General features: G+C 48.0%; 1 protein-coding gene across 2 annotated transcripts in view; it reads left to right on the top strand.

The window, feature by feature from the left end:
- The window catches only part of NKAIN4 (sodium/potassium transporting ATPase interacting 4), a 50,244-nt gene that overhangs the window by 12,514 nt on the left and 20,319 nt on the right, over positions 1 to 17,411 (top strand). For both annotated transcript variants that reach the window (XM_059862733.1, XM_059862732.1), the window contains exons 2-3: positions 12,158 to 12,295; positions 12,738 to 12,818. In XM_059862733.1, the coding sequence (XP_059718716.1) occupies positions 12,158 to 12,295; positions 12,738 to 12,818 (219 nt within the window). The remainder of the gene's footprint in view (positions 1 to 12,157; positions 12,296 to 12,737; positions 12,819 to 17,411) is intronic.

Raw genomic sequence — 17,411 nt, forward strand, 5'->3', positions numbered from 1 at the left:
CTCATCCTGGCAGGAACTGCATTAAGGAGGACAAGTAGAAAATGATAATAAATTGAGGACTTGCTCTTATTTCACCTTGTGACAAATCTATCCAGTGAGTGACTCAGGGAGGGTGATAAGAGTATGGACTGGGCTGCTGCTTTCCTTTTGGTGCTTGGTCATGTGGAAAATAACCCCATTCTAGCCCTCACTCAAAAGGGCTTTCCTTTAAAAATAATGCTTTTTAAAAGGCACTGAATCCCTATTTACCCTGTTGGAGAGCCAGCAGCTTGCCTCCATCAAAGTGAACGTCACGGCTCTCATTTCATCATCCACTTGGGCTGAGGGGAAAAACAAAGGGCATGCAGCACCAGAAGTGAGGTGGTCAATGCTGTCAGCGCCAGTGGGAGAATTTGGTAAACCTTAGTGGGTTTTTAGCAGGACTCTGTATTGCTGATAAATCCCTGATGAGAATCTTTGGTTTTGCTGAGCTCCTCTGAAGTCTAGCAGGAAATACAGTGGTGCAGGGGACAGTGGGCATGAGAAAACCACAGTGACTTCCCCCAAAGCCACTCTCATGCTGTGAATCCCAGAAAATCCGCCCTGGAGCCCTGATTCCCAGCACTCAGACTATGTTTTGCAGCAGAGCTGTGTTCTCACCCTCCCATGACTGCCCAGAGCAGATTGCAGTTCCCAAACTGCTCCATCCCCCGTGAAAGAGGGATGCACATCTTCAGCCTCACATGGTACCTAAACTTTTTTGCCAGCTCCCTCTTTAGGTATTTACTTGTTTAATCTGTTTGAGCACTTTGTGTGTCTCTGTTCTTTTGGTTTTATTAGAGGAAGATAGAGCTGGGGTTCTGCTCTGCAGCCTGCACTGCTCGTGAGGAGGTGCAGCTGAGGAGGAAGCCCAGGAGGTGCCCAGCCTTCCTCACCTCTGAGGGTGCTGGTGACAGCTCAAAACTCATCTTTGATCACATAAAATTGGCTCTGCCTCCTGAAATGGCTGGAAAACTGGAATATCCCTAGTTGGCATGCCTTGAAGGAGGCAAGGAAAGCCAGGGTTTTTACCTGTAATTGCTAAGGTAACGAATCAATTGCTTAAGTAGGACTGATTTTCTTCCAGAGGAGCAATCAGATGATGAAAATCAATAGTGATTGATTCATTTTCTATCCAGTTCTTAGAGGGAAGTTCTTTGTGGGGATTGTGGTTATTGGAAAATTCCTGCAATACCCCGAAAGCCTCTGACAGTCCCTGTTTTGAACAAAATCATTGTTTTCCTGTTTGTTCCAATTTAAAACTCTTCCTGTCAGAAGCATTTTACTGGAACCAGAAGCTGAACTGCTAAATGTTTTTCTTGTCCAAAATACTATTTTCATTCCCAGTTCTTTTTTTATTTCATGCTCTGATGACAGGCCAGGAAATTTGCTGGTACATTCATTAGGGGAGAGTTGGTCAGTATTTCTTCACTGATACCTATTTTTCAGCTGAAAAAATGGCTACATGTTTTTTCAACTATAATTTTTCATTTTGTCCTTTTTTTTAACTGATATAAACAATTTTTTGTGTTTTGGTTGAGGTTTTTTTTTTTTTTTTTTGGCAAAGCACAAAATCAGTGTTACTGGTGATGATTAAAACCCAGCTGTCACAGTATGGGCCACTTTATATGATGATAGTGTGGATGAAATGCAAGCAAACCACTTGGCCTGTTTGCAGCCCAACTCCTAAAATACCTTCAGCTTCTCATCTGGGGGATGCAGCCATGGGAACAGGGGGAGTTTGCCTCTCTGTGCTGAGAATGTGACAGTGAAGGGAAAGGTGAGGGGTTAGGGTTGGTGCTACTGTCATTATGGGAAGTTCCCCACTTAAAATGCCACCTCTTTTTGCCACCACAGGCAGGTAGGTGTTCAAAAAGTCACAGTGGCACTGAAGATGCTGTTAGTGCTGAGGCAGAATTATTGGTGTGGAATGTTAGAGAAGCTTCTTGCAAGTCTTCAGCAATCCTCTGTGTAAAATGAGATTGTTATTCCTAATTTCACTGCATAGATGGGAAGACAGAGAGTCCCCAGCTGTGCTGGAGGGCTTTGGTGGAAGGAGCAGGAGCAGGAGCTGCTGCCCATGGCATTACAGGGGGCAAAAAGCATCATATGGAGCTGCTGTTAGGTGGAAAGGGAAAACTGCAAAATAATGGGAATTGCATCCATTTGGCTTCACGTTGTCTCTTCCTAGCACCTCAAATTGACAGCTAGGTGCTAAGAGCACTTCTCTGTGTCATGGTGAGGTGAGAAATCCTTGCTCTATGAAGAAAGGGTCCATTTGTACAGTAATTGCCATGGAAGTCTCTGGGTGACTGTGCTGTGTCCCCTCCTGCTTCAGGCTGATTAGGACGAGCTTTCCTTGGAGGAGCAAAGCTGCAGCAAGCCGGTGGCAGATCCCAATTTCCTAGATTATTAATAATAACAATATCATTTTCTCTCTCTCCCCTATTTCTCACCCACCCTGTGCTTCCCTTTTAATGAATTCTCCTCTCTTGCTGTAGACTCTGCAGTGACACCAGCCTGATTTGTAATGTAAATAGGCAGCCCAGTGTAAAGGCGACCTGCAAGAGCACCGCGGGGCTCTAATTATAATTTTCATTAAATTCCTTCTGTTTACGAATATCCAAGCAATCTGGCATTGCAGCAGAAGCAAGAGGAAATTAAAGCAAAGCTACCACTTAGCTCCAGTGTCAGGGAGCAGGGCCCAGCTGTCGAGCAGAGACTGAAGCAAGGCTCCTCCAGAGAAAGTTTTGAAGAGTTATTTCAGCTTTGGCATCTTTCCTCTCCCGAGCTTTTACCCCAGTTGCAGGGTTTGCGTGTTTTTTCTCCAGAAGATCTGGCTGGTGCAAGTGTTTTACACGTGATCCATTTGTGACCTAATTAAGGGGATCAGCTGCTGGAGCTCCCAGTGCCATGTGCAGGAAGGAGCTGGGAGAGCTGAGCTGGCCGGAATGGGGTGGGAGCTGTGGGTGTTGGGAGGGGACAGAGCAGGGACCTCGGGCCCACAAGGGTTCCTACAAAAGTCCAGCAGCACAGGGACCATTTGCCCCATGGGCTGGGAGCATCCTGAGGGCTGCTGTGACACAGACCTGTGCAGAGAGTGGGGCTTTGCTGGCTGTTTTGGTGGCTCCATGGCCACCAAAACACTCTTACCCTCATCTTCTGTTGGATGAGAAAAAAGGTCTTCAGGTGGCTTTCTGCAGGTGTTTTGCCTTCTGCAGGTGTTTTGCCTTTTTGTCACTCAGGCCACAGCTGACCCTTCCTGCTGGAGGAGGTGCTGCAGGTGCCAGCCATGAATTAGACTGGCAGGGGACAGCAGTGAACATTTCTGTTCATAAAGCCAAAATCAGGGGGTGGTCTCAGTGTCTCTTGGTCACAGTGAGTCTTTAGTCTTAGGCTGTGTGTGGACAGGACAGAGGGAGAAGTGAGCTTGGCTTTTTGAGCCTGAAGCAAGAGTTACTGCTCCCCTGGGGAAGCTGCCAGTGGTGTATTTACAGCCACAATTCTGCTTTGGGGTAAACAGCAGTGAAATAAAATTGCAGTTTGCAGTAAGTGCCTATAAAATAGCAAAGAGAGACAGAATTTTTTTCTGCACTGGGTGAGTCCAGCTGGTGTCTTATGGGCTTTATACACACTGAGTGTTTTGGTCAGACTCCTGAATAATTTGAAGTCTTTCTAGTACACTTGGGAGTTCATGGGATCTCTGAGCTCTTTGCACTCTGCTGCTCCCACACCCAGGAGGCTCCAGAGGGCTGCATCAGGAGAAGACAGGCTGGGCAGTGCTGGCCCAAGCAGTGCTTCAGGGCAGCCTTGTGCCTTCTGTGCCAGCCCTGTCGATGGTTTCCCTTCTCTGTTAGCTAAGCAGATGATGCCTAGGATAGCAGGTCAAAAGGTTATAGGTCATATTCCCTAAACACAACTAGCCCTTGGCTAATTTTCAAGTATTTTCACTTTTTTCCCTGCATCTCTTCCATGGGAACAAGCCCAAACTTCAGATAGCCTTCATGGCTGAGCAGAGGCAGGAATCACACAGTATAAAGCCCCGTTGGTAGGGAATAAATCTCTCTATTAGAAAATTAAATTCCTGCTGATCTCCAGCACTGCTCTGCCTCACAGCCTTTGGAGTGTTTAGATGGGTTCATAACTGCTAGCAGATCTCCAGAGGGAAATGGCTGCTGAGTTAATGGCACACATTTAATATACATTATTTCATGCAGCAGGGAAATTTGTGCTCCTGGTGGGAGAGGTTTCCCCCAGAGCTGAAGCTGTCAGCCACACCAGGATGCTGTTCAGGGGAGCAGCTGGGATTTTTGCCCAGGATCAGCAGCATGAGGTGGGATAAGATAGCTCAGCAAGTTTTCAACAGGTGAGGGAAAGCCAGGAGTGTGGAGCCTTAGCATCTGGGTGATAAAAATATCAAGAACTTGTTGAAGAAACTCCCTGGGTTTTATGTCAGTTGCAAATACAGTCACATCCCCTCCACCCCAGTGCCTCCTCTCTCTGTCCCAAAGCTGGAGACTCAAAGCTGAGCCATGAAACTGAGGGAGGAGAAGAACACTGGGGGGGCTTAGGGGAGAACATTGTGGGCACAACAGATTAATCTAATCATGTTTGGGCAACTTAGGTTGGAGTATTGACATAGGCTGCAAATAAAACAAGTTTTTCATTCCTGTCAGAGTGCTTTTCTGCCTGGATCACAAAGGCACCTGGTTATTAATTTAGCTGATTGCTGCTCTCAGCAATCAGCAATCACAGCAGAGCTGAGGTTCCCTCAGGAGACACAGGCAGGAGCACAGGGAGCAGCAGCTCCCTTATCCAGTGCTGCCTGCTCCCCTGGGCTCAGAGCCCAAGGGGAGATGGGATCCATAAAACCAAACAGGCCAGAGGCTCTGAGGGGTACAGACCACAAGCCTCATCAGACATGACTGACCCTGATTTGGGAGAAGTTCGGGCAATCCAGAGCAATAATTTTCCTGAAGCTTTCCTCATAGGATGCAGTCTTTTTCCCAGGAGCTGGATTCTGAGCACCATTCAGAACCTCAGTTAATTCCTTGTCTTGCTGACCACCCTGCTGAGAAGGTTGTGGAGGAGGAGAGAGCACCTGTGGATGTGCCATGTGGCAGGGACCATGGGCTCTGGTCCCTTGCTAGAGAAAGTACTGCCAGCTCCTGATGTTTTGCCAGTTCCATGGCACAATCCAGCACTTGGAGTAAAACCGCTTAAGAGGTTTGCTTGGACGTGTGCCTCAAATTGTTCCAGGGAAGGTTTAGAGTGGATATGAGGAACAATTTCTTCACCAAAAGGGTTGTCAAGCATTGGAACAGGCTGCCCAGGGCAGTGTTGGAGTCACTATTTGAGGGGGGGGATTTAAAAGATGTTCAGATGTGGCACCTGGGGACATGGGTTAGCGGTGGGCTTGGCAGTGCTGAGGGAAAGTTGGACTCCATGATCTCAGAGGGCTTTTCCAGCCTAAAGGATCCCATGATTCTGTGAATTGCTGTGCATGGCCCATGTCTTCAGCTGAGCAGAGCTGGTGGTTCTAAGATGCACTCAGGAAACCTCAGTCCCCCGAAGCCAGAGCCTCAGCTCCAGACACAAACAGCCTTCTGCACTGCTCAGTGCCAGTCTCATCCCTTCTGTTTAGCAGGATTGTGCCTTCCCTGGAATGCTAAGCAGCATTTGGGCATGTGGGACTGAGCAATGACATATCTTTGCAGCTCAGATGTTTCTGGGAGGCTTTGGCAGCAGCAAGCTCAGGGCTCAAGGTCACAGCAGTGGCACTCCTGAGAGTGTCACTGCTCACACACAGAATGATGCTGGGAGGGGAGAGCTCAGAGGTGCCAGGCCAGGGGGAATGAGGAGGTGAGGGCTCAGCACTGGCATGGTTGACAGCAGCATGCTCCAGGCTTCAGCAGAGAAATTGTAATGAACACAGGGAGGGTTTTACACCTGCCCAGGCCCTGCACAGGATGGTTCTGGGCTGGGAGAAGTCCTGATCCTTGGATGTGGCACAAGGCAGCCTAAAAGTTGTGTTTGCTGGAGAGCTGCAGGGAGTGACCTGGTGTGGGACCATGATGGGGACTTCCCCTGCTGCCCCGTGGGGCCCTTTGGCAGGGCCAGCACAATGACCAGTTTTCTTCTGAAATATAAATGACTTCGAGGTATCAGCCCTGCTGTTGGAGGCCTCTGTAATGTCTGTGGGAACAGAAGAGGCTTCAGCAGCTTCTGGGGAGAAAACAGAGCAGAGGAGCAGAGAATGGGGCACATTGTACACAGTGGCCAGAGTGACCAAAGCTGCCTGAGAGACCAAGTGACAAACAGAGACCTCCTGTGCAATTAGTCTCTTGACCCCTGTGGTGGGGAGAGGGATGCTGGGAAAGGAGCTGTGGATCACAAGGCCCCAAGGAAGGTTTCCTTGACAACACTTACTGAAGAAAAATGAGATTTCATGAATGCAGCGGGTGTGGGCACGTGAGAGGCTGACTTTGGGAGAGACAAGGACGTGGCACCTCACAGAGCCAGCCCCTCCATTTGGGGATGGGAAGTAATGGCTCACTGAGCTGCTTTTCCAGATAAACTTAATCAAACAGCTATTGCAACCATTCGTATTTATTTAGAAGTGCAGCCACTGTGGTAAAAGCAGACATTGTTTAATTGTTTTTCTACTCACAGAATCTTCTCTACCTTGAATAAGCACTGGCACAGAAGGGATTTTTTTTTTGCTCACTTCTGATAGTCTCAGCACACAGCAGCTTGGGTTTAGGAGTCTTTGGTTCTAGCATTGTTCCAGCATTTACAAAGTCAAAGGAATTATACAAAAAGGTGTGTAGAATTAATTATATCATTATAATACCAATATATTAATAATGATAAACTGCAGACAGGTCTTCAGTATTGCCAAAATAAAGAACAACAAAAAAAAAGATATTTGTGTTCAAAACCTAAGTAGATATATTTTTCAAGTTATACAATCTGAGACTTTTTAATTTCTTCCTGCCCTTTCAGGTAGCAGGATGTAAATTTCCATCATAGGGGTCATAGCACTGAGACTGAGCTTGAGCCAGCACATCCCATGGCCAAAATACCTCAAGAAACCAGTGCAGGTTTTTCCTCAAGAAAAGGCCTTTTCCAGTGAAAGCTGTGGTGGTGTTTGCACAGCAGACAAAGGGCATCTTAAAAAGTGAAGCTGCTTGGCAGGAAATCAAACCCTGGATCAGAGCATTGGGATCAGCCAGGAGCCAGAACAGCATCCCAGCAGTGCAGGGGGACCCAGGGCAGCAGCTGAGGCTCTTCTGGGCTCAGGCTGGAGAGAAAGGACAGACAGGGGGTTAGGTGGCAAATTCAGTCCCAGCTGAAGCTGGAGGAGGAGCAAGAACTGGAGCTGCTGTGTCCTCACAGCACTGAGAGACAAGGAGTAGCAAAGGAGTTTTCAGGTTGTTTTCTTATACATCAAGTGGAGAATTGCCTGGGGTTCTTTGTAAAACATTTTTTCTTCTCTTTTTTGTTGTTTTGTTGGGGTTTTTTTGCAGCAGTAGGATCAGCCTTTCCTATTTGTTCCCTTTATTGCCCACTTGCATATTTATTTCTAACATTTCATTTTGAAGCTTAACTTGGAAAGGTTAAAAGCAGGTTTGCTTACAGAAACAGATACAAATGGATGTGTGACTGGACCTGTTGTGGGGTTTTCTGAGCACCTTTCCTGTGTCTGTGTGAGTCACATCAGCGTGTCTGGAGACTGATATTTTTCCTTTTGTGTCCCAATTGATTTCAGAAATGCAACGAAAGACACAGATACAAACCAAATAAGATTAAAGGCTTTAAAAGCTTAATAAATTAAGAAGAGCAAATCTAGCTGATAGCATGGCTTTGATAGTAGGCTATAAAGGACAGGGAGTTAAGGAATTACAGGTGCCTGACTCTTCAGCTGCATCCCTTCCTCCTCAGCAGTATGGGGGCACAGGGGAGCAGGTTGGACTCTCCAGCTTATCAGCAGGAGAGGAGCAACAGAAGACAAAGTTGAGGGGATAGAAAAGATTTGAGAATTTAAACAAGCACCCCCAGGCCATGCTGAACCAGCTCGGAGTGTCCTGCTGGCAGTGACACTTGCCAGTGACATTGTCCTGCCAGAGCCATTGGAAAAGCAACTGGAATGGTTTGAACCCCTAAAAAGAAACTGTCCTAGGTTTTGAGATGTTTTCTAGGATTTTTTTGCTGTTTTCCTGTGGGCACCCCTCCAGCTCAGGTACAGCTTCCCTCTCAGGAGAAGTTTTGTGGTGTGATGGCCCTGAGCATGTCCAGAGCTCTCTGTGCTCCCTGTGTGTGGGCTGTGGGATGGGCTCCATGAGCTGCAGAACATCCCTCTGCCTTTCAGTTCTTCCCCAGCTGTATAAATGAATGATGGCCCAAGAGAGAGCTTTGGCTTGTGTTGTTTGCCTGGCTAACAATTGCTTCACGTGGTTATTTGCTACTCCAGTTTCACTCAGATCAGCAGAAATGGGGTTTATTTCAGGAGAGAAAGTTCTGCCACAACTGTTCTGATTTTAGTGCTGCAATAAATCATTTAATTTAAAGAATGAAAGGTAAAAGTATACTATGGGTTAGAGAAGCAAAAGGAGCAGAAGGAATCCTGGTTTTAATAAGAACAGTCATAAAGAAGAAAAATTTGTCCTCCCTGATGGAGAGGTCCTGTCAGCTTTGAGTGGGTTGAGACCTGTGCCACAATCTGTGACATTTCTCTTTACAACCAGTATCTCTGGAATATAGTAGGCTTTCTCAATAGGGCACTGAGAATCATTGTAGGAACACCACAGTGAGAGGATATTGCTGGCAGCACAAGAGAAAGATGGCATTTCCCTGCTCAGCAAGAGGCACCCAGAGAGGCTCAGTACGAGGGGACAGATAGATCAGGGCAAAGCCTGACCCTGCCATCTCTGAGCAGGGCTGGAGGGACCAGGGCTGAAGGACACTGTGACATTCTTCACATGCCACCCCCAAATCAAGGCCAGCTTAGCCCCAGCATCAGCCCTGTTTGCCTGCAAATCTCAGCAGCATTTTGGGGGTAAGCTGTGCACACAGACCTGCAGTGTAATGAGTGAAGTGGCTGTTTATCAATTTGTTTTCAGCAAATATTTCCTCCATTATGGTAAGTTCCTGAGGGAACAGAGGGAAGCCCAGGATAACTTCAGGCTGCATTTCCAATGGCTGGATTGCAGCACAGACTCACTCCCTGCCTGTCACTAACAAAGTGTTGGAGTTTCATCAGTAGCATTTGCTTGTCACCAACATGTTTTACAGAAAATCAGATTTTTTTTTTTTTTTTATAGCTGAGGAAACAGCTTGTGTGAGCTCACACATCCCACATCCCCTTTCCTTCCCCGAGCCAGCAGATGGGCACAGCCCATCTCTGGAGCAGCTGAGTCTTGCCTGCAGCTCCCAGGTACACAAAACCAGTTTAATAATGCTGGGAAGGTGGCACAAGAAAGTAAAGGAGGATGGAAAGAGCCTGGAGACAAGGGAGGTGAGGGAGAAGGAAGTATGGTGTGAAGATAATTTTCAGGGTTATGGGGAAAAATCCAGGGACTTCTCAAAGAGCTGTGCCCAAATCTGAAGTTGTGTAGATTGGCAGTTCCATCTCCAGGGTGGTCTTTGTCTGTCACTTCCAGCCAAATCTCTTCCTGGTTGAAACAAACCAGGAAACATCACGAGGCTGTGGCAGGATGAATTTATACAGCCCTGGTGACAAATACTGGTGGAGCAGAATGGAGAAGAAAACACTCCTCCAGACGTGGCTTGCCCTGATGCTGGAGTGGGGAGCTCCTGGCAGAAGGCTGGGTAGGAGGATCCGTGCTCATCCTGATTTCCAGAGCCTGCAGGCAGGAGGGGAGGCTGGGCAGGTAGCTCAGTGAACACCCCATTGTGTCCCCAGACCAGGTGAGGCTCTCCCACTCCTGCAGCACACAAAGCCAATTAAATGCCTGATTGGATGAGGCAGGCACAGTCCAGGGGCCCATTGCCAGCCAGTCAGGATCCCAAATACCCCAATGTCCTTAAGGTATGTGCGTTAATCCCTCCTGAAGGATTAAGTGTTTAACCTCTGGCTGGTGTGACAACCCTGCAGTGCTGGGGGGGCAGCACTCGCCCCACAGCCCCCTCTGTGGCCACAGCATCTTCCAGGTGCTTCAGAGGGATCAGAGGGTGTTGCTTCTAAGGGAAGATTATTTGGCAGAAGAAAGAGATTTGATGACTGGCTCCATTCCTTCCCCACCCTCTGTCCTTCTTTATTTGGGAATAAGATATTGTAGAGGGAAAGCTGCCTACCCCCTCCCTGACTGATTGCCCTTAAGCACAGATTCCTTTGAAATACAGATTTTTATTGAACTTTCAAAGCAGTGTTGGGAATTGCAATACCTTCCTAGCCCAAGAGAGGTGTGAAGGCAATTTCCCCACTGAGCCAGGAAGAAGGAGGAATAATGACCATTTAATAGATGTGGCTTCTCTCATCCTGGGACCTGAGAGGAGCCTGCAGCCACTCACATCCTTCAAGGCTTTAAGCCATCACAGAAGCACTGCTGCTTAGATCCCAGCCAGGAAAAGGTGTCACACAGCTGATTACACACAGCAGACCAGGATTACCCATGGTTAATGCCTGATTAGGAGTTGAATTAATATTGACTGTCGATAGTAAATTGTAATTATTTATTTAGCCAAAAATAAATATGAAATGTCATAATGCAATCCCAGTGGCCTACTGTGATAATTAAACACACTTTCAAATCTTGTACTGACAGGGAAGACACAGGTCCATGGAGGGGCTTGCACTGTGTTAATAAAGGCAAAAAAAGAGAAGATCTCTCCATGCAAGGCTGAGCACAGCAGAAAAACCTGCATTGGCAGTTTCCCCCCTACACTCACTATATTTCTCCTATGGATATATCATTTAAAGGCTGTGAGCATGCAAAGGCCAGCAAGCAATTGCATTGTTCTCTTTCAGCTGCACAGAGGCTCAGGGCCAGGGGGCCAGATGTTGTCTGATACACAGATGATGGCTACAGGTAAAAGACACATCTTTATGCAGATGTGGTTTGAAAATCAGCCCCAGCACTCCAACAGTAATGGAGTTTTATGTCTAGAGCTAGTACTAGCCTTGAACCATGTTATTAGTGCTGGAGAGGAGCACAGCCTGTCCTGGAAAACTGATGTGTTGGCAGAATTTCCTTATTGGTGGCAGCATTTTCTGAGGGGTGAAGGTGGAGGAGAGAGTTTCCTCCTCTCCCTCACTTTGATGGATGTGTGCTGGAGAGCAGAGGCACAGGAGGTGTCAGGAATGATGGAGGGATGCTGAAGGCTCTAACAAATGATCTCTAGAAAGTTACACTGACATCTTTGTGGAGGTATTTCACGTTCAGGATTTAAGATGTTACCATCCCTCTGCTCCCCTCTGTCCTCTGCCCGAGCCCACAGTGCACACCACAGAGGAATGCCCACACTGTGGGATTTTTGGGGTCCCCAGGACGAAGGAGGAATTGAGAATCTGACTCCATGTTCTTAGAAGGCTAATTTATTATTTTATGGTATTATATTACATTACAGAATGCTATGCTAAAACTATACTAAAGAATAGAGAAAGGACACAGACAGAAGGCTTAACAAGGATGATAATGAAAACTCGTGACTGCTTCCAGAGTCCTGACACAGCTGGCTGTGATTGGTCATTAAGTAAAAGCAATTCACATGAAACCAATCAAACAACCACCTGTTGGAGAAACACTCTCCAGACCACATTCCAAAGCAGCAAAACAGGGAGAAGCAATCAGATAATTATTGTTTTCATTTTCCTCTGAGGCTTCTCAGCTTCCCAGGAGAAGAAATCCTGGCAAAGGGATTTTTCAGAAAATATGACAGTGACACCACACAGCGCTGGAGCTCAGCCATCAGAGGAGCTGGGATGGGAGCAGAGGGGAGGGGGGATGTGTGATCGAGCCTTGTGTCCTACTGACCTGGTTCAGAAGCAGCAGATTGCTTTGGGAACCGAGTCCCATCTTCAGCTGCTGCAGGGCTTTGCTCAGGGAGCTCCTGAAAACCTTGAGCACAAACACTGTGGGTTCACAACTGTGACTCTCCTTGTCCTTCTCCCTCCCAGCTCGCTGCACTAGAGAGGCAAGTGTTTGACTTCCTGGGCTACCAGTGGGCCCCAATCCTCGCCAACTTCCTGCACATCATCATCGTCATCCTGGGGCTCTTCGGCACCATCCAGTACCGGCCTCGCTACATCGTGGTGGTGAGTGAGTGACACCCGGGGCTCCCAGCACACAGCCTCTGCCCTGGGGGGTGTGCCACGGGATGGGGGCAGAGCAAAGCCCCTGGGAGACCAGGCCCTGCATGCTGTTCTAGCAGGAGAGCCTGGCTGTGCTCAGCAATCTGCTTGTGCCAAGCTGGGCAGGTTTCAGATCATTCTCTCTGTGCCCAAACGCTGCCCAGCAGAGAGGGAGGGCGAGGGGCTGGACAAATGCAGCACAGAAACTCTTCCATCCCTCCAGACTCCTGCCCCTGTGTGGCTTTTCAGGCAAGAGAACATCTGAATATAGAACCCAAACAGAGGGAGAGAAAAAGGATTCCAGTGCTGACTCAGCCAGAGCACACATATATATGTATACAGACGCTAATTCCAGTGACTTCCTAATGCTTATTGCTTCTCTCTCTCCAACCCCATTCCTTCCCAGTATGCCATCTGGACTGCAGTCTGGGTCACCTGGAACATCTTCATCATCTGCTTTTACTTAGAAGTGGGAGGGCTCTCGAAGGTGAGTGCAGCAAAGGGGTGCAGCTGAGTGGGGAGGAGGGGCTGGCAGGGCTGGGGCTGCCTGGGAGCAGCTCCTGCCCTCCTGCCTGTGGAGGGGGCTGCTCTGTCAAGGATGGGCAATACTGCTGCTTGCATGGGAAACTGAGGAGCCACTGCTGATTTCTGGAGTGGTTGGTTGGTGGGTTGGTGCAGGTGGTGGCTGGAATAAACCCTGCCCTCACAGCAGGTGGAGTGCATTTGCTTTCCAGAGGTGAGAGCAGGCCTGGCAGCAGAGCCATCCTGAGGGGAGAGGGGGTTTGAGGGCCAGTTCCCAGCAGTGATGCAGAGGAGGGCTAGGAGATCACCAGATCTCCTAGCCATGGGACTTTTCTGGAACTCCACACCTGACCCTCTCTTGATATTTCTGTGCCTCCCAGTCCTGGTGAAGACTTGCTGCATTTCAGCAGCAGGGATAAATACCTGGTTGTTGCCACAGCAAGCAAAATATTTCCTGTTGTGCCTTTGGGGAAAGGCTCCTCTGTCTGCTGAACAGAGAACATCCCTCCCCAGAGGGATCTGGCTCATCTCCTTGGGATTTCTTCCTTTTTAAGTACAGTGGTAGTTACTCGTGGCTGCTGGCCAGGCTGTTGTGAGTTAATATGCAAAGCTCTTTGAAGACTGGATTAGCTGAGTGTTGCTGTCTGCCTAATGAGGGGTGAGTCAGAAATAATAAAAATGGGAGGCAGGCCCTAAATTAAGCCTGGGCTGTGAGCAATGAATTACGAGTGTTGCTGTAGACAGCAGACTCAGATTGTGGGATGCAGGTTCATTTCAGAGCACTCCACATCTGGCCTTAATTCCAGGTCATGCATTGGAGTTGCAGTCATAATTGGAATTGCCCTGTTGTTTTATCAGACCTACAGCAAGTCAGGAGTGGCAGCCCAAATCCTTTGCAGATAAGAAAATGTGACTTCCCAATGTCTCAATTCACCTTCATTCCCCCTCTCAATTAACTCCATAAACTTTGAGGGAGTTCTTGCCCAAAACAGTGATTATTCATAGTCTGAAATCTCAGCCTGAGATGATCTCGATGTTGGCTGTGACCAACTAAAAAAAAGAAAAAATTTTATGTAACTGTTTAAATGCTCCCTTCTGCAGAGAAAATGTTGGCTTGATAAACTGCTCTGGGAGCTTCTCAGAGCCAGTGTTTGCTTCCAGCCAGCTGGATACTCATGTTTGCTAATCCCAACCTGCACTGCAACATGTCAGGTTGCTGTTCTGCAGTTCAAACAGCACCACAAACTCCTCCTTTTGTGCCACAGAGGAGCTTCCCCTGGTAACCTTGCTCTGTACTGGGGCTCATTTTAGCCAAGCCAGCACACAGAGAGGCTTTATTTAGCCTACAGGGTGACACTTGTGACTGGGGACATTTTTAATAGAGTTGGGCTGCAGTGTGAGTTGTTACTGACTCATTGGACTTCCCTCTCAGGCTGCAATGAGAAATTAGTTCATTTAATGGCAAGCAGCAAAACCAAGAGAGAATTTGTGCTTGTTTGGCTGTAAAGTAGCTGACAGCCTTGCCTCTGTTCTTAATGAGTTATTCTCACTTTAAAAAGCTGTTTTGTAAGGAAAACTAATGATGCTGCTTTCCATCCTCCTCCACTTTCACTGAAGTAATTTGGGTCTTTGTAGTGGCAAAACAAACCCTCACTTCCACAAGAGACCAAAAGATCCACCTGAAGCAGGAGCTGAGGTTTCTGTAGGACACTTCAGGACACTTCACAGGCTGGGCTCTCCTGCTGCATCTCTGCAAACCTGATCCAAAGGCAGCAGGTGTTTGACTGATGTCAGTCGTGGGATCAGACCCCAGAAGGACATCTGGGCTTGGCTGTACAGGTGTGGGCAGGGGCAGGGCAGTGCCAGCTGGGAGTGGATGGCAGCAGGGCTGCAGGGACCCCTCTGTGCCCCCAGGGCCCTCTAAAGGGAAGGGGGCTGCCCTCAAGTCCAGACCAGAAGTCGGAGTCAAAGCTCATCATGAGCCTGGCAGCAGGCAGGGAAACTGCAAATATTGGAAGAAGAGCTTTGGTGGAGGGAGGCTGATAGGGCTGGTCTGGTAAACACTAACTCATTAACCACTAGACTAATCATGAGCACACTGGGGAGTGCTTGGACAGGGTTGTGCAACCCTTAAGGGGCTGAGAGGTCTGGAGGTCTTCAGGGTGCTGTTTCCTGTGTGGTTGCTGGTGAGCCTGGGGGAGTGGGAGAGTGGCATTGCTGCCAGCCCTGCACTGACCCTGCTGTGCTCTGACAAGGGCAGCCTGCCAGGGCAGGCTCTGTCAGCAGCTTATTTACAGTGAGAGAATGCAGAAAGGGCAGGGAACTCCAGAGAATGGAGTTTGTTAACTTGGTGCCTGACAGCCCAGTGCAGCTGAGACAGGTGATAACTCAGGTGGGGTGAGAAAGGACAGAAGGGACTCAAGTGTTTCTGATTTAACAGGTTTAAGAAAAGCCCAGGGAATTGAAAAGATGAGGAACAGTTATGTGCACTCATTGCAAACAATTCTTTGTGCTCTGCTGCCTAGGTCTGATTTCACAGTGGTGAAGGGATACAGGATGGGAGCAGGGATGTGTGCTGCTCACAAGAACAGGGATGTTGTTCTTGTGCCCCCCTTGCTTTGGGTGCCTAGCTGATCTAATGAACAGAAACCAGGGACCCCACAGTGCCATGTCAGCCCCTGAGTGATTTGGAAAAGGGGTTGGCACAATCTCTGTTATAAATCCCAGGTCATCAGTAGAATAAGGGCTGGTAGGTGCAGTTTGGCTGTTGGCTTTCCCTTACCAAGGAAGTGTTCTCTGCTGCATCTTTCCTCTGCTTCTCACTCTTTCTTTCCTCCTGTCTTTCACATCTCTTGAAGTGCTCCTTTATCCTCCAGGTTATTCCAGCATGTCCCTTCCATGTCTCCTGGCCATGGAATTGCTGAGGATGCTGTTCTGGTCAGCCCTGCTCAGGGGAATTACAACTAATTACTAACCAGCTACTAATCAGTCGTTACACTGATTTTTTTATTGGAAAGGAAAATTCTACTGATCACTGAATCTATTCTCTACTCCTTGGAAGAGCTAAACTGACTTGATTTCTGTCTTTCTATCCTGCCAGGGCTTTTTATCTTGGAACCTTTTCTTAGCAGGAGTAAAAGTGTGAAACGTGGCCCAGCAGAACTTCCTTGGGTGGCCAGACACAGGTGGATCAGCACAAGTGTCTGAGGAAGCACTTCCCTGGCTGCTGGAAGGGCCTCCCCAAGCACACAGCCCATGCCAGCTTTCCTGGAAGTGCTCTGCCAGTGAGTGCTGGATTTGCAGGGCTGCTTCTCAGCACTGGCAGGAGGTGCTGATGTGCTCTGAGCAGCTTCTGGCAGCCTTGCCTTGCTGACTTGCTCTGCCCATACTCCTGAGCACACTTGCAGCTCCAAGTGCTGTGCCACTGCTCCGTGGTGGGGCTCACAGCCCAATCTCCAGGCTGCTGTTCCTCCTCCTGTCCCATCTCCCTCTTTTCCCTGTGTCCATCTGGCCATTTGGGGAGGTGAATTGCTGGGAGCCAGCTCTGCAGTTTCCAGGCTGGGTTTGCAGTAATATGTTAAGCTTCTCCCTGTCTACTCGAGCGTGAAACACATCCCTCCTGCAACTCCTCAGTCTGAGTTAATTATTAAAATCCTGCTGTTAAGACATATGAGCATATGTCTGTCCAGCTGCCATGCTGACTGACTCTTCCTCATGTGCTTAAAAAATGTTCAGAGAGGTTTGAGGAACTGGTGTCCTGTATTTCAATGTATTCCTTTGTCTTTTCCCTCTGGAATTATTCTTCTTGAATGGTGATTTTTAATTTTTTTTTATCATTCCTTTATATTCTCTCTTGTCTATGCACTGCTTTGATCTGAATCCAGAGTCGTGGTGGTCTAAATCTCCTGTTGAAATGGAAGCAGCCCTTGTGAGTCAAACAGGGGTTGTTTGTATTTCAGAGATTCTGGGAGGCATCTTGGGATGACTTTGTACCTGATTAAAATACCAGGAGGATGGATAAATGCAAGTGTATGTAAAACTGTCCCTTAACTCCTTCTAAATGTACAACTTGGAAGCCTGGATTTGGCTTTAAATGCTGGCATTGTCAACAAGCCCGCTGAGAGACACTGGGAGTGTTTCTCTGTGTCTCAAGGTGATGCAGGACTGAAAGATGAACATGATATTTCCTATTTTAATAAGAAATATTTCCATCTAAAAGGATTCAAAATGATTTTGCTGTCAAGCTCTGGTGGCTCCCAAACGAAGTTCAGTTTATTCCAGAGCTGTCCTAGTGTGGTTTTGCCTGATAATTAAGGAAATTTGGGGGAGGCAGTTCAGAAGGCTGTTAACAACAAGAAATAAAACCATCTCTGATAGTGTCCCTTAGAAAATAATTTCGGAACAGCTTTCAGGAAGCTATTTTAGCAAAGGAACACAGCTGGCTCCGTGGGTGTTGGAGGTAGGTGTGAGTTTCCCGTGGGCCACGCTGGGGAAAACAGGCTCTGGGAACTGTAGGTGCTGCAGTTTCAGTGCTCTCGTCTTCCCTCACACCCTGCTG

Source organism: Haemorhous mexicanus, chromosome 18 (assembly GCF_027477595.1).
Source record: "Haemorhous mexicanus isolate bHaeMex1 chromosome 18, bHaeMex1.pri, whole genome shotgun sequence".
NCBI lineage: Eukaryota > Metazoa > Chordata > Aves > Passeriformes > Fringillidae > Haemorhous > Haemorhous mexicanus.